Below are 15,696 nucleotides of genomic sequence, written 5' to 3'. Positions count from 1 at the left end.
CGTGTTTTCACTCTTTATTACAAGCAGAATGACAATACAGTGCTTTGCCCTCATTTGCTACAGACAGGCTGGCAAAAAGTCAACAGGTGAACTTTTAAAATCTTTTATCCAAAACGGAAAAAAAGTAATTTCTCAAAACCTGTTTAGTAATACAAACAGTGCCATACTAAAAAGGTATGATATGAAGCGTGCTGCTCAGAGCACAGAAGTCGACATTTCAGACCTTTGCCAAGCTCAGGAGTGACAAGATGAGCACCTGCTGTTGTGCTGATGGACTTAGAAAAAAGCAGTTTGACATTCTGATCAGCAGTAGAAGGCTGGTGTGATAAATCCATTGCGACAGAGCTGACACATACAGACAGTTCATTCCTAGTCAAGTTATTTGGTCACTTCTTTTTATTCCCCCTCCCCTTCTCACCCAATACAATCTTCTTAGAAAAATAACTTGTGAGGAAGAGTGAACCATAAACCCCAGCTGACAAGACAATAAGACCTGGTTTTGAATGGTCAAACAGATCTGTTGTAAAACAAAGTGCACTGTGTATAACTATTGGTAAATCTAATGAATCTTATAGTTTTTTCCTCTCGTTTTGGTTACAAACTCGACCACATACTCTAGCATAGAGTTAAAATATAGTCTTCTCTCTGAGATACAAAAGTAGCAAAAAAAATATACACAATGGACAACACAAAAATTGACTAAGTGGTGAAGATTTGAAATGTGGAGGAATTTGCTACTAAACATGTCTGAATTACAACAAATGCTTCCCCGTCATATCACAAAAGTTACATTATTATTGTAGAATATGACATTTAGACTATGTCTCGATACGGTATGGCAACGGCACAGTGAGGTGGGACACTGCGTTACAAGCACCAAGTATGTTCCTTTTATCGCTGAGGTCGGGATGTTGAGCCCCTCCACGTTTGCACACGTGTGGAGGCTTGTGGAGTGAAAACTGAAGGGAAAAGTCCAGATTAATGAATTTATACATATTGGCAAATGGTGATGTGTATGAAACTGTATAAATGTATAAAAAAAAAGAAAAGAAGAAAATCTCACATTCATGACTTCCAGAGTCAGTAACTTGCTATGTAACCCAACAAAATTCAGATTTTTAGAAATGCAGAAAAAGAGGTTCACCGAAAATGAGCTACAATCTTCAGCTGGAGGACGTGATGGACAAATCACTTCAACATTCTCATTGATTTGATTGTGACATCGCCGATTCAAGTCTCCCACCTTCTTACAACAAATTAAATCTATCCAACACCCCTTCTCACCACAATATAGATCAACATTGTTTGTTTTTTTTAAATTTACATCCACACATCAATAGTGACTGACATCAATAATTTTAGAACAGTACAAAAAAAAAAAAAAGCCTCATGGAATTATGTGACACAGAGACAACCCCTTATAACGTGACAACATTAGCATTCTTACGTTAACTTTTGCATAACACGGAGCACAGCAGCAAACACACGAGCACAATGCAACAGGGAGGAGTAGCAAGTCATTTAGGACATCACAAACAAATACCCAAACAAGTCCCAGGCTGCTGCTGTTACCCTGCACAACCACGTGGTGGCAGGAGAGGGTGCAGTTTTGCTAACTGTTCAGGGAAAAGGGGAAAAAAACACAAGTGCCGTGAAAGGTTTGGTGATGAATGATGTCTGGGACAAAGAGGGATGTGGAACAACTGAGAGAAGAATAAATCAGCATGCAGAGAGAGATCTGACATGCTACGCTGACAGATAAGGGAAACAAAGCTCGACACAAGTGTGAGAGTAAAAGAAAGTAGGAGGAATAATAGACTCATTGTACTGTATATATTTATATCTATGCTCTTTGAACCTCCTTGTACTCTCACAAATGTGTTTAAAGTGACCAAATGTAATCAGTTTAAAAGGGGAAAAAAGGGCATCTATGAATTAAGGCATGGTGGCTAAAATACTGCACATCCCTCTTCAGATTTCCCCCGCCTCTCTCCTTCAGCTGATGGTTGTGTGTAAGGCTTTGTAAAAACATCACTTATGCTTCTTTTTTTTCAGTTTTTCTAAAACTAAACACCTTTCTCCTTTGGCTCCTAGCCTGCTGCTGTGTTGTTACCTGTAAGGCAAAGGTGTGTCACATACAAACATACAATAAACAGGCAAAATTCATGCGTACTCTCACGCTCATGCACACGCACGCACACCTAAAGGGCTGAGCTTGAAGGCTATCCCCCCTTACTTGGCCAGACCACAAAATGTACATAAATGTTTCCGACAAACATTTATAAAGAAGCAAAAAAGGGGACGCAAAAGTGGAGGACCAGGCAAGAGTGTCAGACTGAAAATGAGACGAAGAAATACAAAAAGGTTCAACAGTTCAAACGGCACAGCTCCACAGTGCGAGAAACATTTTCGCATATGGTTCTCCTTTTGCTCATAAACTTTTTCAAGTAAGAGTCTGAGCAGGGAAAAAAAAACGAAAAGAAAAAAAAAATGAGACAAGTATGTGAATTAGGAGTAAGGGCAATACTATCTAAAGGGTTTTTCACTCAGGTGTAGCCCAAAAATGCACATGGTGAACTCAGCATGGAGTGTCCATGCTTCAGATGTGTTTGAACATGTCTGCGTTGTGTAATTCACGGATCTCTGAGATGCAGAAGCTTCAGAGTCTGCATCTGTGTTCACACTGAGGTTTCCGGCCCAGGAGCGTAGTAGGCGAACCCTGCCCCAGAGAGACGGAGCATGTAAGGGCTGAGAGGACACAAGTCTGTCCCTCCGCCCTCTGCCAAATGGGCCAGGAGTTTCTGGGGTAGAGGGTCAGACCTGCAGAGCGACAGTGACTCTGCTGTGCCAAGGTGGAGGTGAGAGGAGTCCGCGCTCGTGCCTTTGCAGGATCGACAAAAGGACAGTGGAGTCACGGCCGCCACGCTACCCGGCAACAGCTTCTGATGATCCTGCACAAAAACAGAGAATCCACCATCATAAGACATTTCAAGTGATAAAAGAGGAAACTGGAGGAAAAGAAACATGCAGCTGAAATTATAGAATTTGCGAAAAAATCTGACACATGCACACGAAAGGCAGAATTATTTTCAGAAGGTTTAATATACTTATTTGGTGGGCTGCATATTTATTCATTTATTTTTTAAATGTGAAAAGTAACCTTGACTCTGCTTTAAATGCTGAAAAGAACATACTCAATAACAATAAACCTTCTGAAAACAACCCATCATGATTGGCCGTCATGTTCGATTAAGCATGCTTGTGTAATGAAGACAAAACTCACTTGCAATTCTATGTTTCAGCACCAGATGGCGCCGCCAGTGTACACTTATTACAGACACTGATGCACAACCTGGTTTGCCAAATTGCCAGAGACAAACTAAATTTCACCCCTGAGTTTAATCTGTTAACATGAGTGCTGGAAGTAACCTACTTGGGGCCTTTCCTAATAAAATATAACCTTAGTTACAGACTGCACTTATCAAATCTGTATTAAACCTGTAGCCTTCTCTCTGGGTTCCCAAACTTTACTATTGAGTGCATCATAAGCTACACCCAACAAACCATGACACGTATCCTCATGTATAATAAAGACAGGATTTCTCTCCTGGCTTCTACCCAGATCAAGTTAATTCTCATCCCACATGTGACGAGTTGCTTTGAAACTAACGCTGCTGACTTAATTGGGGATTGTGATTCCTGAAAGTATCTTTGGCAGAAGGAAATTCTTCATGAAGCAGCACCGCATCCCCGTCACTCTGAGCCACAGCACAATTGCATGCCGCATGCAGTGCAAAGCAGCAGGAAGCATCATGGCATCAGCATTAAGAGCCCAACACCCCACTATCCACGCCCTTTGTGTGCCGTTACCATGGTGACCCTAGCCCCCCTGTTGTGGTACTCTAGGGTTTGCTGAGTAGGGTGCTGTGACTATGTGGTACCAAGGAGTCAGAGCTTCTAGCAGCTTTTTTTCCACTGTCTCCTTCACAGGTCCTATCAGGGTGGAGTGGGTCTCTTTCACGGCCTCCACCTCCACCAGCAGAGCCAGGAGCCAGGCCGTCCTCCAGAACCTGCACTGAACTTACCCTCTGTGGATGATGTTAAAGGACAGGGGTTGATGAAGGAATCTGCTCAACCTTTTGTCTTTTGTCTAGTAATGCTTCAATACTTTAAGCTGACATGAGGATTCAAAATGTGTTTTCTAGATGGATTTAAAAGAAATATGGATATTTAATTTTGGGGTGAACAGTCCCTTTAACAGCTGTCTAATTCCCAGACGTGGTCTGGGATTGCAAATCTTTTCCATAAATCAGGTTTGTACTATCATGTGAGGCTGCTATGGTTTGGTGATGTTTGAAAAACTGTATATTTAATGACTATTTGTCATTAAATATACAGCTACTTTTGGCTGCTCCCTTATTCACAATGGGTGAACCACAGTGGATGCCTTTGCATATTTGATATGCAGATTTTTACACTGCATGCCCTTCCAGACACCCCCCCCCCCCAGGGATTTGTGTCTCCTCCTGGGATTGACCTGGGGATTTTTAGCTTGTTAAGCAAATGTATAAACTGCTACACTATTTAAATTCAATTTTAGAATTGTTGGCCAAGGCAACAAACATCAAAAAATGGAACAAAAACAATTAAAAAAAACCCCCAAGAATACTTGCTTAAAGTGACATGAAAGTTACTCATACTGGAGCAGCTAGAACCAGAGGTCGTTTTGAATTTTTAAACCGAACAGCTAATAATTGATTCACTTTTTGACTAATAAACCAGCTACAAATAAATAAGGAAAGCTAAACTGGTATTTTCTATAGGAAACAGTGTGCATTGAAACTGTGGGTGGAAGCAAATTTCTGTAAAATTCCAACTGTTTCAGGTAAAACCTAATATGACAAAAGTCCTACCAACAATGACACATCATCATTTTAACAAGATATAGATGAGACTGGCTGGAACGGTGACAACAAAATACATGTCAAACATACCAAGGGAAACTAAACACAATGAAATATGTAATGAAAATGGCAGCAAAAGGATACTACAAATGTAACCTTACAAACCGGGTGCTGTGTCGTCATTAGCAGCTAGTAGTTAGTTTCACATTAGTAGAGATGGTGCTATGTGGTTTATACAGGGGCATGCCACCATGCAAACAGAGATGAGGGCTTAAAAGAGAGAGTCACCTCCTCTTCCCGCTCCTCTCTCGTCTCTCTGGCCCAATCAGAAACTCATTCTGCTGGAGGACTGTGAAAGCATGAAGATGGTGGACGGTTCCACAGTAAGGCACGGGCGGGTGGACTGTAGTTACCATGACAGAGCGCGTGAGTGCAGAGTCACAACCGCACAAGAGGAATGGAGGGGGGACAAAACAAAGGAGGGCGAGAGAGGAGACAGTAATGAGGAGGGAGGAAGAAAAAAAAATAATAAAGAGGAGGATGGAAGTAGTGAAGATAAGGCATAACAAGGCAAAAAGAAAGGAAAGGAGAGAAAGGCTCAATGAGCGGTGGTGTGAATTTTGATTACGGTGATCCATTAGGGTGCAGTGAGAAAGAAGAGAAGAGGAGGGAAAAAAAGCACAAGAGGAAAAAATCTGTCAGACCTTTCACTCGCTTTTCCACTCACGGTGAAGCTTGTTTCACGGCAACGTAAGGCTAAGCCACAGGGAACGGGAAGTCAGTAAATCCAGCTGATATTCAAATAAACTAAGGATCTGAATGGCCTCCTTTCATAATACAGTTAACAGATTTATGGCACACCACTAGGGTAACTGAGATGTGTAGTATGAGCTCAGATTTTGTGTAGTGAAAAGGGGGAAAGCGTTAATTAGTCACTGGTTAGCATTTAGTGAACACTATCAGAAATCACTAAAGTGAAAAAATATACAGCCTAATTTCAGACACGAGACATTTCAAACCTCCAGCTTCATGTGGAGGTGGTGCCAACATTGTACCTGTGCACGTTCAGTGGCTGTGGGACACATGGCCCTGCAGAGGACCTTCTTGATGACATCTGGCAGCAAGCTGACTGTAATGAGGAGGATGATGCTGAGCCAGGCCGGACCGCTGGACAGCATCTGCATGAACACGTAGTACATCCTCTGGTAGTTCAGGAAGGGCCTGAGCAGCAAAATAAAAGGCAGAAAGAAAAAAAAAATCAATGACTTTCCTGAAATACACTGATCAGCATAAACTTTACTGATACAAGTAAAATCATAGCACATCTTACCAAATGATCCCACCCCAGAGAAGAGAGAAAATAACATAGAAAAGTAGCGACCCCCAGATGACAAAGTGATTAATCCAGGTCCAGTGGTGTGTGTCCAAGGCAAGCTGAAACAAACAGAACATAGACATAGTGAAAAGGAGCAAGCCAATGAAGTCGGCGGGTACAAACTAAGATATCATTTATGTAAAGGTAGTTGATATTAGCTTTACTTAAATATTTTCCCCTCAGTGGATTTCCAAACACACCTTTAGTGTTACAGTGAACACCAGAACAGTAAAGATGAGAGTCCCAAACGTCCAGTTTCCAAACATCTGCAGGGATAAGAGAGGAAGAAGAGAGTTAGAGGCAACATCAATCGCACAAGCTGTTCTCCCTGCATCCACGGATTACTTAACACCCTATGATACCCGCCCGCCCCTCCAGCAAGTAAAACGAGGAGGGAACAGACACTCTTACATCATATCTGCTGTGATAATAGGTGAGAGAAAGGGATATTGTGGGCACTGAACTGGAGGCTTTTTCACTTCATATCTCAGTGTGCAAATATTTCTACCTGATGAAATCCTAGAAAGGTTTAAGGAGACATCAGGGGTGAACAGATGGGATGAGAAGATGAAAGAGGGAGGAGTGTGACAGGATAGGAAGATCAAGGCAAAGAAACCAGCTGTCTGTTGATACCAGTGTCCATTACTTCTTTCCTTTATAAACTGAAGAAATAGTAAGATCCCCCCCCTTTATAAACCTCCCACATCAGTGAAATTACATGGACGTACAAATACACACAAATGCACAAACAAGGTCGACGGAAAACAAACAAAACAAACAGATGTTGGATCTCGAGCCACAGCGACACTAGTATTCATTTGTTTACTACCAGAAGGAAACACAAGGATAATGTGAGGAAGCATCTAAGATTTCTACCATGTCAGTTAAGATCAGGATACTGTGCAAGGATTCAGGGCTTTACATAGATTAGGGGAATAATGGAACGCTAGAAAACTACACATTCAAACGGAAGTGCATGGATGACGGTGACGTGAGAAAGGATGGAGCGGTATGAGACGGTCAAACTGAAGGCGTAAACAATACGACAGGAACGAAAAAGGGTATGAGAGACAGAGAGAGCTGACAGGGAGGGAGACAGGCTTACCATCTGTGTGTTGGTGGTCATAAGCTGAAGGAGGAGAGGGAGAAGAAGAAGAAAGAGGAGCAAAATAAAGAGAGAGGAAGCAGGGAGAAGGAGGGGGAGGGGAGAAAAGAGAAAAGAATCAGGACAAAGGGCAAAATGAATTTCAGGATGTCTCAACTTAAAAAACAGGACCGATCAAAAACAGTTGACATGATACAAATTAACAATACAGAGAAAGATGCTATTGTCAATATGAATGGAGATCCAATGTAGCTGACCTATGGGGACCCAGGACAGACACGTTACTACTACAGATCCACAATACCAGGACCACAAAGTCAAACCGCTACACCTAAGCTCCTCTTTAACGAGACCCCATCGAGTGAGTGTTTATAATGAGAGCACTTACTTTACATCCATTTATTCCCTCTAATCCCCTAAAAGATGCCTCAAACACCACAAACACCCTTTAAGTCTTCAGTTTCCGCTCTGTTCGCCTACTGGCCGTTATCACCGCCTTTTGCCGACAGGGAGACAGAGGCTTACCTGGCCGTTGCTGGTGAAGGTGGTGTTGTCAAACAGGAAGTAGGCACCGAAGAAGAAGACAACAGCATCAAACACACCCAGACATGTCCAGTAGAGAAAGACAGGCCAGCGGAGGAGGGAGTTCTTCGCAATGTCCCTGAGAGAAACACAGAGTGAAAACGTACATTAGGAACAACTGCTATTACATGCACAAAGAGAATATTTGGGGATCAGATTTCTTCTGAGCTCACCTGTACAAGGAGGGCTCTCTCTTCAATGTGTCCATGCTGACGTGCTGCTCAACCAGGCTGTACAGCAGAATGGGGAGGGAGGTGAAGCTGATGTTGTAAAGCGTCAAATACGCCGTGTCGTACAGAGGCTGCAGAGGAAACACAGACGGCATCAGTGATCTGAAACCATTTACATACTGACATATTTGACTTATTAGAGCTAAGAACGTTACTGTGGTTCTCTTAACGGTGTCTGTTGAAACCCTTTAGGTGCACAAACAACTTTTACACCAACAAAACATGCACAATGGCTAATGTGTGATGGCTTTTGATGAAGTGACATGAAACAACCCCTTCCCTCCTCACTCTGATGCTCAGTTTGAGTTCTCACAAGTCATCTTGAATATGCCTACATGCCTCAACGAACTGGGCTGCTGCCATGTTAACTGCATTAACAAGCTGTTAAACATGTGTACCTAATGAACTGGCCTGTGAGTGTATGTCTAATTTATTCTATCGGTTTTAAATTGGTCTCAACTGCTATATGCTTCGCTAAGTTTGCCAGACGATTAGTTACTTCATCTGCCATATAAATACTGTTGTGCATGTAATGTTGTTTTATGTTACTATGGTTGAAAGATCCTCAGAGCTGGAGAGAACACAGAACTGAGAGAAAATGTGGCGTCTATGGGTGCTTTTCATTATACTAACTTATGAACTATCACTTCCTCTCCCCTCCATCTATAAATTATTCCTTGTCCAGCATCACTGAAGCTCTTCTAATCACTTAAATTCACTTCAAGACACCTCAAGAGAGCCTTTTGGATAAGGATTAGGTCATGTCTCCTCTCTTGCCCATCTCTCCTACATCAGTGGGAGGAGTTAAGAATCAAAGAAGAGATACAAGTGAGGGAAGAAGGATGACATGCCAGCAAAACCTCTCTCATCATCAGTGATAGATACAGAAATAGTTACTATTTGAAGCTCCTGTGAGAATATGTGACCAATGCAAATATGACTGCGTGCTTCTCAATGATAACTCTGACACCGTATAAAGTACTTACCTGCTGGGAGAATCCACAGAAGAATTGATAGAGGAACTGAGGGAAGATGAAGCATACATTCTGGAAAGATTTAAGAGGGGGGGGAAAAAAAGAAAAAAAAACACAACAAGCAAAGAAAGTGATAAGCTTGTGACAAGTACGAATGAAAAAAAATTAAAGAATCTAAAAATGCTACTATCTACACATTTCTGTTTATGCAGAAATTGTGTGCTATAAGCTCACTGAGTGGGCCGTAAGCAGCTGGCCTGCCAAAAAGGGAAAAAAAAATATGAATCAGTTGGCAGGGCACTGTTTGCTGTGGAAGCCGCCCACACTGATCATCATGGGCATGAATCCGGGAATAGGTTGCACCACGGATTCATGAATCCAGTAATCTGTCAGAGTAGCTGCAAAATCTGGTTCATTGTGACTGTGTTTCACTGGGAATTACGATAAAGTGATTAAAACGTATGAGCCACTTGAGCGCATGAGGCGCCCGTCTAGTACCTTGTAGAAGAAGTACTGAACGAGCTCAGCAATTCGGATGTAGTAGTAATGGCCATGGACCAGAAGCATCTTCTTCAGGTGTTTAAACTTCGGGATGGCGTAGTCACTATTTCTTGCTGCTTGTCTACCTTCTTTACCCATGATGCCTAAAGAAATGAAGAGAGGGTTAAATGCAGCCTGATCACGAGTCTAATTGCATGTTTATTGCTGCAGTTACTGCCTTTAGCATTTTACTTGCAAATATCCTGCAATTATGCCACATGTGATCACCTAAATTGATAGATTATTGTCAAAAACAAAGGTTTACTTTAGGTTAACCTAAAGCTCTGCTATGAAATATCATGATCAGCATTGGGTTAAATACTAAATGGATGATTTAGCAAATTAGCTGCTAATTATGGTGCTTAAATAAACTCACCAATTCCCACATGTGCTTCCAAGATCATGCTGACATCGTTGGCTCCATCGCCAATAGCGAGGGTTATGGGGTGCTCCTTGGAGGCTTTAATCAGCTTCACAATCTGCAAAAAGTCCATCCCATTCCAATCAGTACCACTGTGAATGTGCCACTTTGGAGGTGGCATATTTACTTCACGCATACTTCCTTTACCTGTGCTTTCTGCAGAGGTGCCATGCGACAGCAGAGTACGGCGCTACAGTTACGACAGATCTCTAGAAAGATCTCTCTGTAGTTGCCGTGGCCTGCACCCTCCTGGTTGGGCTTCAATACTGCAGAAAGAGTGGCCCCGTCGATAATGAGGCCAAAGTCGAGGCAGTCTACGGACAAGCTGAGAAAAATAAAAAAAACCAATGCATCACAGACTAATCAACAGGGAGATCCATCTACACATCAGAAGGACTAAAAGATCTACTGATTTGACCAAGAGGCAGTTGCACACATGACGCAGATTGCCCATATGAGCATATACCCAGAGATGGAGCGCTGTCTGAGAACAGTCCTGTTGAGTTCAAACAACACATCGTGAAGGCTCTGCTCTTCCGTGCGTTTCTTGGTGAGCTCCAGGATTTGGGTGGTGCGACGGAACAGCTTGCTGGCGTAGCAAGTAGCCGCTGCCGTCTCCATCTTGTCCCCCGTCAGGACCCAAACTTTCATCCCGGCCTTGTGCAGTGACTCAATAGTGTCTGCTGCTTTCTCCTGGAGCCTGCGCATCGATAAGTCAATAAGTGATGCAGCCTCCACTCAGCTATGCAGAACTAAAGCATTCATCAAAGCTTCAATCAATCCATTACAGACTGGTGATAACTTATCAATGGATGGCCACCCCTGTCCCTGCCCATCAGCAGCTTATCTGTTAGGAAATTAAACTGTCGTGCTTGCGATCAATCAAGTTGGGGTCAATGCTGTAGTCTGCTTTTTCCGAGCGTAAAAACATCTTGCATATTTATTCTCTCAGTGGAAAAGAAACAGCAGTATTAATAGTAAGTCACCTATCAGAGCTCTGACACAATATTCTTCTTGCACTCATGAGTCATGAAAACGCTCTGAAGACAATCCTTTAAGGGCGGCTTAATGATTCATTAATCTTCCCTTCTGTCCTTCTGTCCCCCCACTGCTGTACTGTTTTTAACTCTCTCTGTTCCCCTCTTTCTGACCAACCTGTCCTCCACTGCTGTGGCGCCCAGAAGAACAAAGTCTCTCTCGATGATGTCATAGGCCTGAGCCAGCCTCTGCTCCCTGTCCTGCAGGGCCAGTTTGGCTTCCATCAGGTGATGACACGCCTCCTGATATTCAGACTCTGAGAGCCTTCGATAGGCGACGCACAAAGTTCGCAGCCCTTCCTGGTGTTACAGTGAAGTGAGCGATGGAGAAAAATGAACAAATTCAAATGCTGATCGCAAGTGTTCCAATCTCATCCACATTAGAGCCATACGTGCTTTAGAATAAAATGTGTTTTCATTCACATCTAGCAGAGTTATAAGTGCACTAGCACTTATTTGTAGTTACATTTGTATCTGTCATTTCAAGGTAGGTGCAATCTTCACTTTTTAGCTGGGCTCCAAAAAACCCCTGAGGGAAATATATGGCTCTTTAACTGCTACATGCTCAACTATCCTGTCTAAGTAGTTGCTAACTTTGTCTTCTAATAATTTGAGTGCTGGATCGGTACCATTTAGAGATTTTTTTGTTGGCTGGAACAGTGGACTGCTTTAGCTAAAAGTAAGACTCATTAAGGTGCAAGGCATCAAAGAAGGGCAGTAAAAAAACAAAACAAAACAACAACAACAAAAAACACACACACACAAAAAACTAGTATGCTAAAAGATGAAAAAATAAAAATGCCACACAGAGGTACTCTTTTCATGTTTTTAAAGGAAATATTAATTTTCTTTAAACCTCTTGTTCAAATGTAACATTAAAATTTAAATTTATAACATGAAGCTATGAAAGATTTCTGAATGATATCTAAAACTGACCTGATGCAGTGTATCATCAATCCCCTTATATAACCAGTGCTGGTCAAACTGTCCACTTACCACTGCATTTTGTTCCACCCGGGCTTTAACTTGTTCCACCTTTCCCGAGACCACCCGTGGAAAAATGGATGAGTCAGCACCCTTACAGAACAGCAGGTAGTCTCCTGGGAGCACGCAAAACAAATATCCGTAAAGCCAACTGCAAGAACTGCATCTGATAAACAGCCCCGTGTTAGACGATATCTTACCTGAGCTTGACTTGACTATGACGCTCATTCTCCTCCTGACAGAGTCAAAGTTCAGTACATGGAGCAATTCAAACCTGATGGAGAGACGGCATTGGCAAAGACGCAGTTATTGTTTTGTTAATTTTCTTATTTGCAAAGATATTTGTTTGTGGCTTTTTTTTTCCAGAGTGCTGCATATTATCTACAAATTGTCCAACACTCAACAGTTCTGATAAGTGCACACACTCATTTTTGCATTTTTTTTCCCTCCATTCAATTTAGTTTTCCAATAATTTGTAAGATAAACAACTCACATTATCCCCCTCTTACAGTTTCATTACATCCTTTAACTTCCTGATTAGCAAGCTGTAAAACAGACCACAATGCAGATTGATGGCCGAGGCTTAAATTAATTCTATTTTTGGCTCGAGTGGTCTTGGATTCCTTAAAAAGGGTAAAAGCACAAAATGCAAGAAAGCTGTAAAACCTTTTGCTTTCACATTGCCTCTAAAGTCTTCACCGCTGCCCACTGCACCACCCTCCCTTCCTGAGCTCCCCTGCTTCCTTAAAATAGCTCACTATTGACAGGCCACTGCAGAGAGTGATAGCGAGGGAAAGCGGTTACACAAACACATCCCACGGATCAAAACATTAAACACTTGCCACAAAACCACTCTCTAATGGAAACTCGTTCGGCTTCCATTTTTTCTGATCAGCTGGAACATTTTGATTCGATTGAGTAGTTTCGTAAAAAGCAACCCTCTGCCTGCTCTTTGGTGGTTGTAGTTTTTTTTGTAACCTCGGGTGAACATGAGACACAAGCTGAGGGCTGTTGTATGACGGCTTATGTGTGACCGCAACTCCATCAAGTGAATTAATCTCATTTTATCTCCTGTGGAGTAACCGCACCAGTCTCTTAGCACACCGACCTTTCAATCTCGTCATCTTTGTTGAGGATCTCCATGTAGTTGTCCTTCAGTCTTAGATATGTGTAACCGAGCCTACCAACAAGAGTGAAAGGGAAAAGATGCATTAAAGCCCAACAAAAAGCAACCATGTACACCAATACTCGCTTATGCCCCACTTGCAAAGGCTAAAGGTGCTCTGACGCATTCTGCGTAACCTGAGCTCACACATACGCAGAAGACAGAGCACATCTGTGAAAGCTATATAAGACAGCAGCATTCCCTGATGGTGCATGGTTGACGTGTCCTACACTATACTATTAAAATAGCACACACAAAAAATGAAAAGGTTCTCTGTGTTGGCGTGGACTTGGTGCTTCTTGGTATAAAGATTATATAAATTATAGGTGGTCCAGTTTGAGTAATTCAACAGTAATCAGACAGTAAAACACAGCACAAGTTATTCAAGGATAATACAAGTCTGAAAACTTCACAGCAGCCTGTCTGCATCATCCTCTGTGCCATCAAGGCTTTAAATTGTTCTTGACCGACCAACAATTTGCACTGCCAGATAGTACTTCAGGAAAAATTGAGCCTAGACCATTTTGTTGGAGGGGGTGATCCTGCACCCTCGCTCTGCCAACATAGTGGACTCACTGCAAGTGGTGAAAACAAGCCAAGCTGTTACTACAATTAACTGTACAGGAAGTTATCATAGTTATGATATAAATTCAAAACATTTAAACGAGGTGTGATATGATATGAAATAAAAACCAAGCTTATAAACACCACTTTGTCATTTTTATTTTAATGAACAGTCTGATGTTGCATTGCTATGAATTAATAAATGGAATTTTCTCCTTTCCTTTCCTAAAGGATGGTCCAGTGTATCCTCTGCTACAGGAGGTAACAAAGGAAGCAAGGAAGCACTTTTATTAGTATTTAGAGAATTTAACCAGCTCTTGTTATGGCTAACACACAGACACTTTCAGGTCAGGTTTCCCTTACCGAAGCCTTTCTAGATAAAACTGATGAATCAGCCAAACCCCTAATCCGTTGTGAAATAAACAGCAGATTCCTGTTTCCTGGCTAAGTCCCTGTTGGAAGAGCAGCCTGAAGGCAAAAGTAAAAGATCTGGACGGTAATTGACTGAAATAGATTCCCAACCAAGATATAAAATACACACTAATAAAGTTTAATGTAACTTGAACCTATAAAGATTTTAGGGAACTTTGTGTGGTTTTAGCTCATTTACCTTTTCATTCCCTCGACCAAAGCTACCTCATCTGGTGAGGAAGAGATGTAGAAGGAAGTGGGCCTGCCCTGGTGGATGCCCCTCTTGATGCCATCCACCGTTTCCTCCTCCTTCACCTGCACCGTGTGGCACAGACACAGCGCCCGAAAAAACAAATCCTCGTATTCCTGCAGCGACAGACAAAAGGCACAGCTACATATCGTAACAATTTCTAATGGAGGCAACAGGCCGAGTTAGAAGGTGCATAATTAAAACAAGAGTGAAGAACGAATCCTCTTTTTGTTTTTTTACACAATCGATTCTGTTTAGTCGATAGCGTGGCATTTCTGTGCTATATATCAAAAAAAAACAAAACAAAAAACCCCCAGCAATAAAGCAGGAAATCTTTTCAGCACTTTTTGGCAGTGAGCACCCTTCGTCCTCTCTCTCTCGCGCTCTAGTCATCTGTGGCAGCTACTGCTGCTCATGCTGACTACACAAGTTTTCTTTTATTAAATCTAAACTAATCTTTGTTGCCACTACCATAAGTGCAATGCTCATCACTTTTCCGTGTACCAGAGGACTTTTTTTCGCCCCCAATATAAGACAAAGTATACACTATACAATGAAAGTGTTAAAATTTATATGTATTGGGTATAGGATATATCAAAATCCTTGCCTTCAGCTTTCCTCCAGCCTTATAACTGAGGTTAGCTTCCCCTTGTTTGTTTAGCGAAACATACTTACTCTCCTGTAGCCACCAGGTGAGGCATCAATCATGTCTATACTTGACGCAGCGCTGAGGATTTGGCCATTGCAGATCGCATGTGGGATATAGACGTTCCCATCAACGCAGCATTCGATAAACTCCATGTTGTTCTCAGTTAGAGTGCCCGTCTTATCAGTAAACACGTATTCCACCTGGGAGGGAGAAAGGAGAAGGGTACAGTAAGGGCATGCCTCAGAGTTTAGATTGCATCCGACAGTCCGCATCTGGGTGTGCGCGTGTACCTGTCCCAGCTCTTCATTCAGGTCCGAGGTGTTCACCTGAGCGCCTTCTCCCAGCTCCTCGTCAAACATCTCCTCGTCCCAGCTGATGAAATAGGAGCCAAGAAATTTCTGCATCTCCACCGTTACATACATGGACACGGGGATGATGTAATTAAACAAAACCATGAAGGCCAGGAAGTCTGTGAAGGCTCGGATCACCTGAGTTGGGGGAGGGA

The 15,696-nt window shown here is 42.3% G+C and overlaps 1 protein-coding gene across 4 annotated transcripts in view; it reads right to left on the bottom strand.

Annotated features, from left to right (window-relative positions):
* The window catches only part of LOC134645011 (phospholipid-transporting ATPase IH-like), a 31,646-nt gene continuing 15,950 nt past the window's right edge, over positions 1 to 15,696 (bottom strand). For 2 of the 4 annotated variants that reach the window (XM_063498231.1, XM_063498232.1), the window contains 19 exons: positions 15,482 to 15,679; positions 15,218 to 15,391; positions 14,492 to 14,658; positions 13,261 to 13,332; positions 12,353 to 12,426; positions 12,165 to 12,268; positions 11,287 to 11,468; positions 10,598 to 10,831; positions 10,279 to 10,456; positions 10,087 to 10,189; positions 9,669 to 9,814; positions 9,183 to 9,242; positions 8,140 to 8,267; positions 7,910 to 8,045; positions 7,385 to 7,408; positions 6,480 to 6,545; positions 6,235 to 6,338; positions 5,960 to 6,125; positions 1 to 2,951 (listed from right to left, as the gene is read on the bottom strand). In XM_063498231.1, coding sequence (XP_063354301.1) covers positions 2,679 to 2,951; positions 5,960 to 6,125; positions 6,235 to 6,338; positions 6,480 to 6,545; positions 7,385 to 7,408; positions 7,910 to 8,045; positions 8,140 to 8,267; positions 9,183 to 9,242; positions 9,669 to 9,814; positions 10,087 to 10,189; positions 10,279 to 10,456; positions 10,598 to 10,831; positions 11,287 to 11,468; positions 12,165 to 12,268; positions 12,353 to 12,426; positions 13,261 to 13,332; positions 14,492 to 14,658; positions 15,218 to 15,391; positions 15,482 to 15,679 — 2,589 coding nt within the window. In that variant the 3' untranslated portion in view covers positions 1 to 2,678. Of the gene's footprint in view, positions 2,952 to 3,870; positions 4,089 to 5,192; positions 5,308 to 5,959; positions 6,126 to 6,234; positions 6,339 to 6,479; positions 6,546 to 7,384; positions 7,409 to 7,909; positions 8,046 to 8,139; positions 8,268 to 9,182; positions 9,243 to 9,668; positions 9,815 to 10,086; positions 10,190 to 10,278; positions 10,457 to 10,597; positions 10,832 to 11,286; positions 11,469 to 12,164; positions 12,269 to 12,352; positions 12,427 to 13,260; positions 13,333 to 14,491; positions 14,659 to 15,217; positions 15,392 to 15,481; positions 15,680 to 15,696 lie in introns of all 4 variants that reach the window. The other 2 variants (XM_063498234.1, XM_063498233.1) reach the window with 2 other exon arrangements.

Source organism: Pelmatolapia mariae, linkage group LG16_19 (genome assembly GCF_036321145.2).
Source record: "Pelmatolapia mariae isolate MD_Pm_ZW linkage group LG16_19, Pm_UMD_F_2, whole genome shotgun sequence".
NCBI classification, from domain to species: Eukaryota; Metazoa; Chordata; class Actinopteri; order Cichliformes; family Cichlidae; genus Pelmatolapia; species Pelmatolapia mariae.
This window is presented reverse-complemented; position numbering and strand designations above follow the sequence as displayed.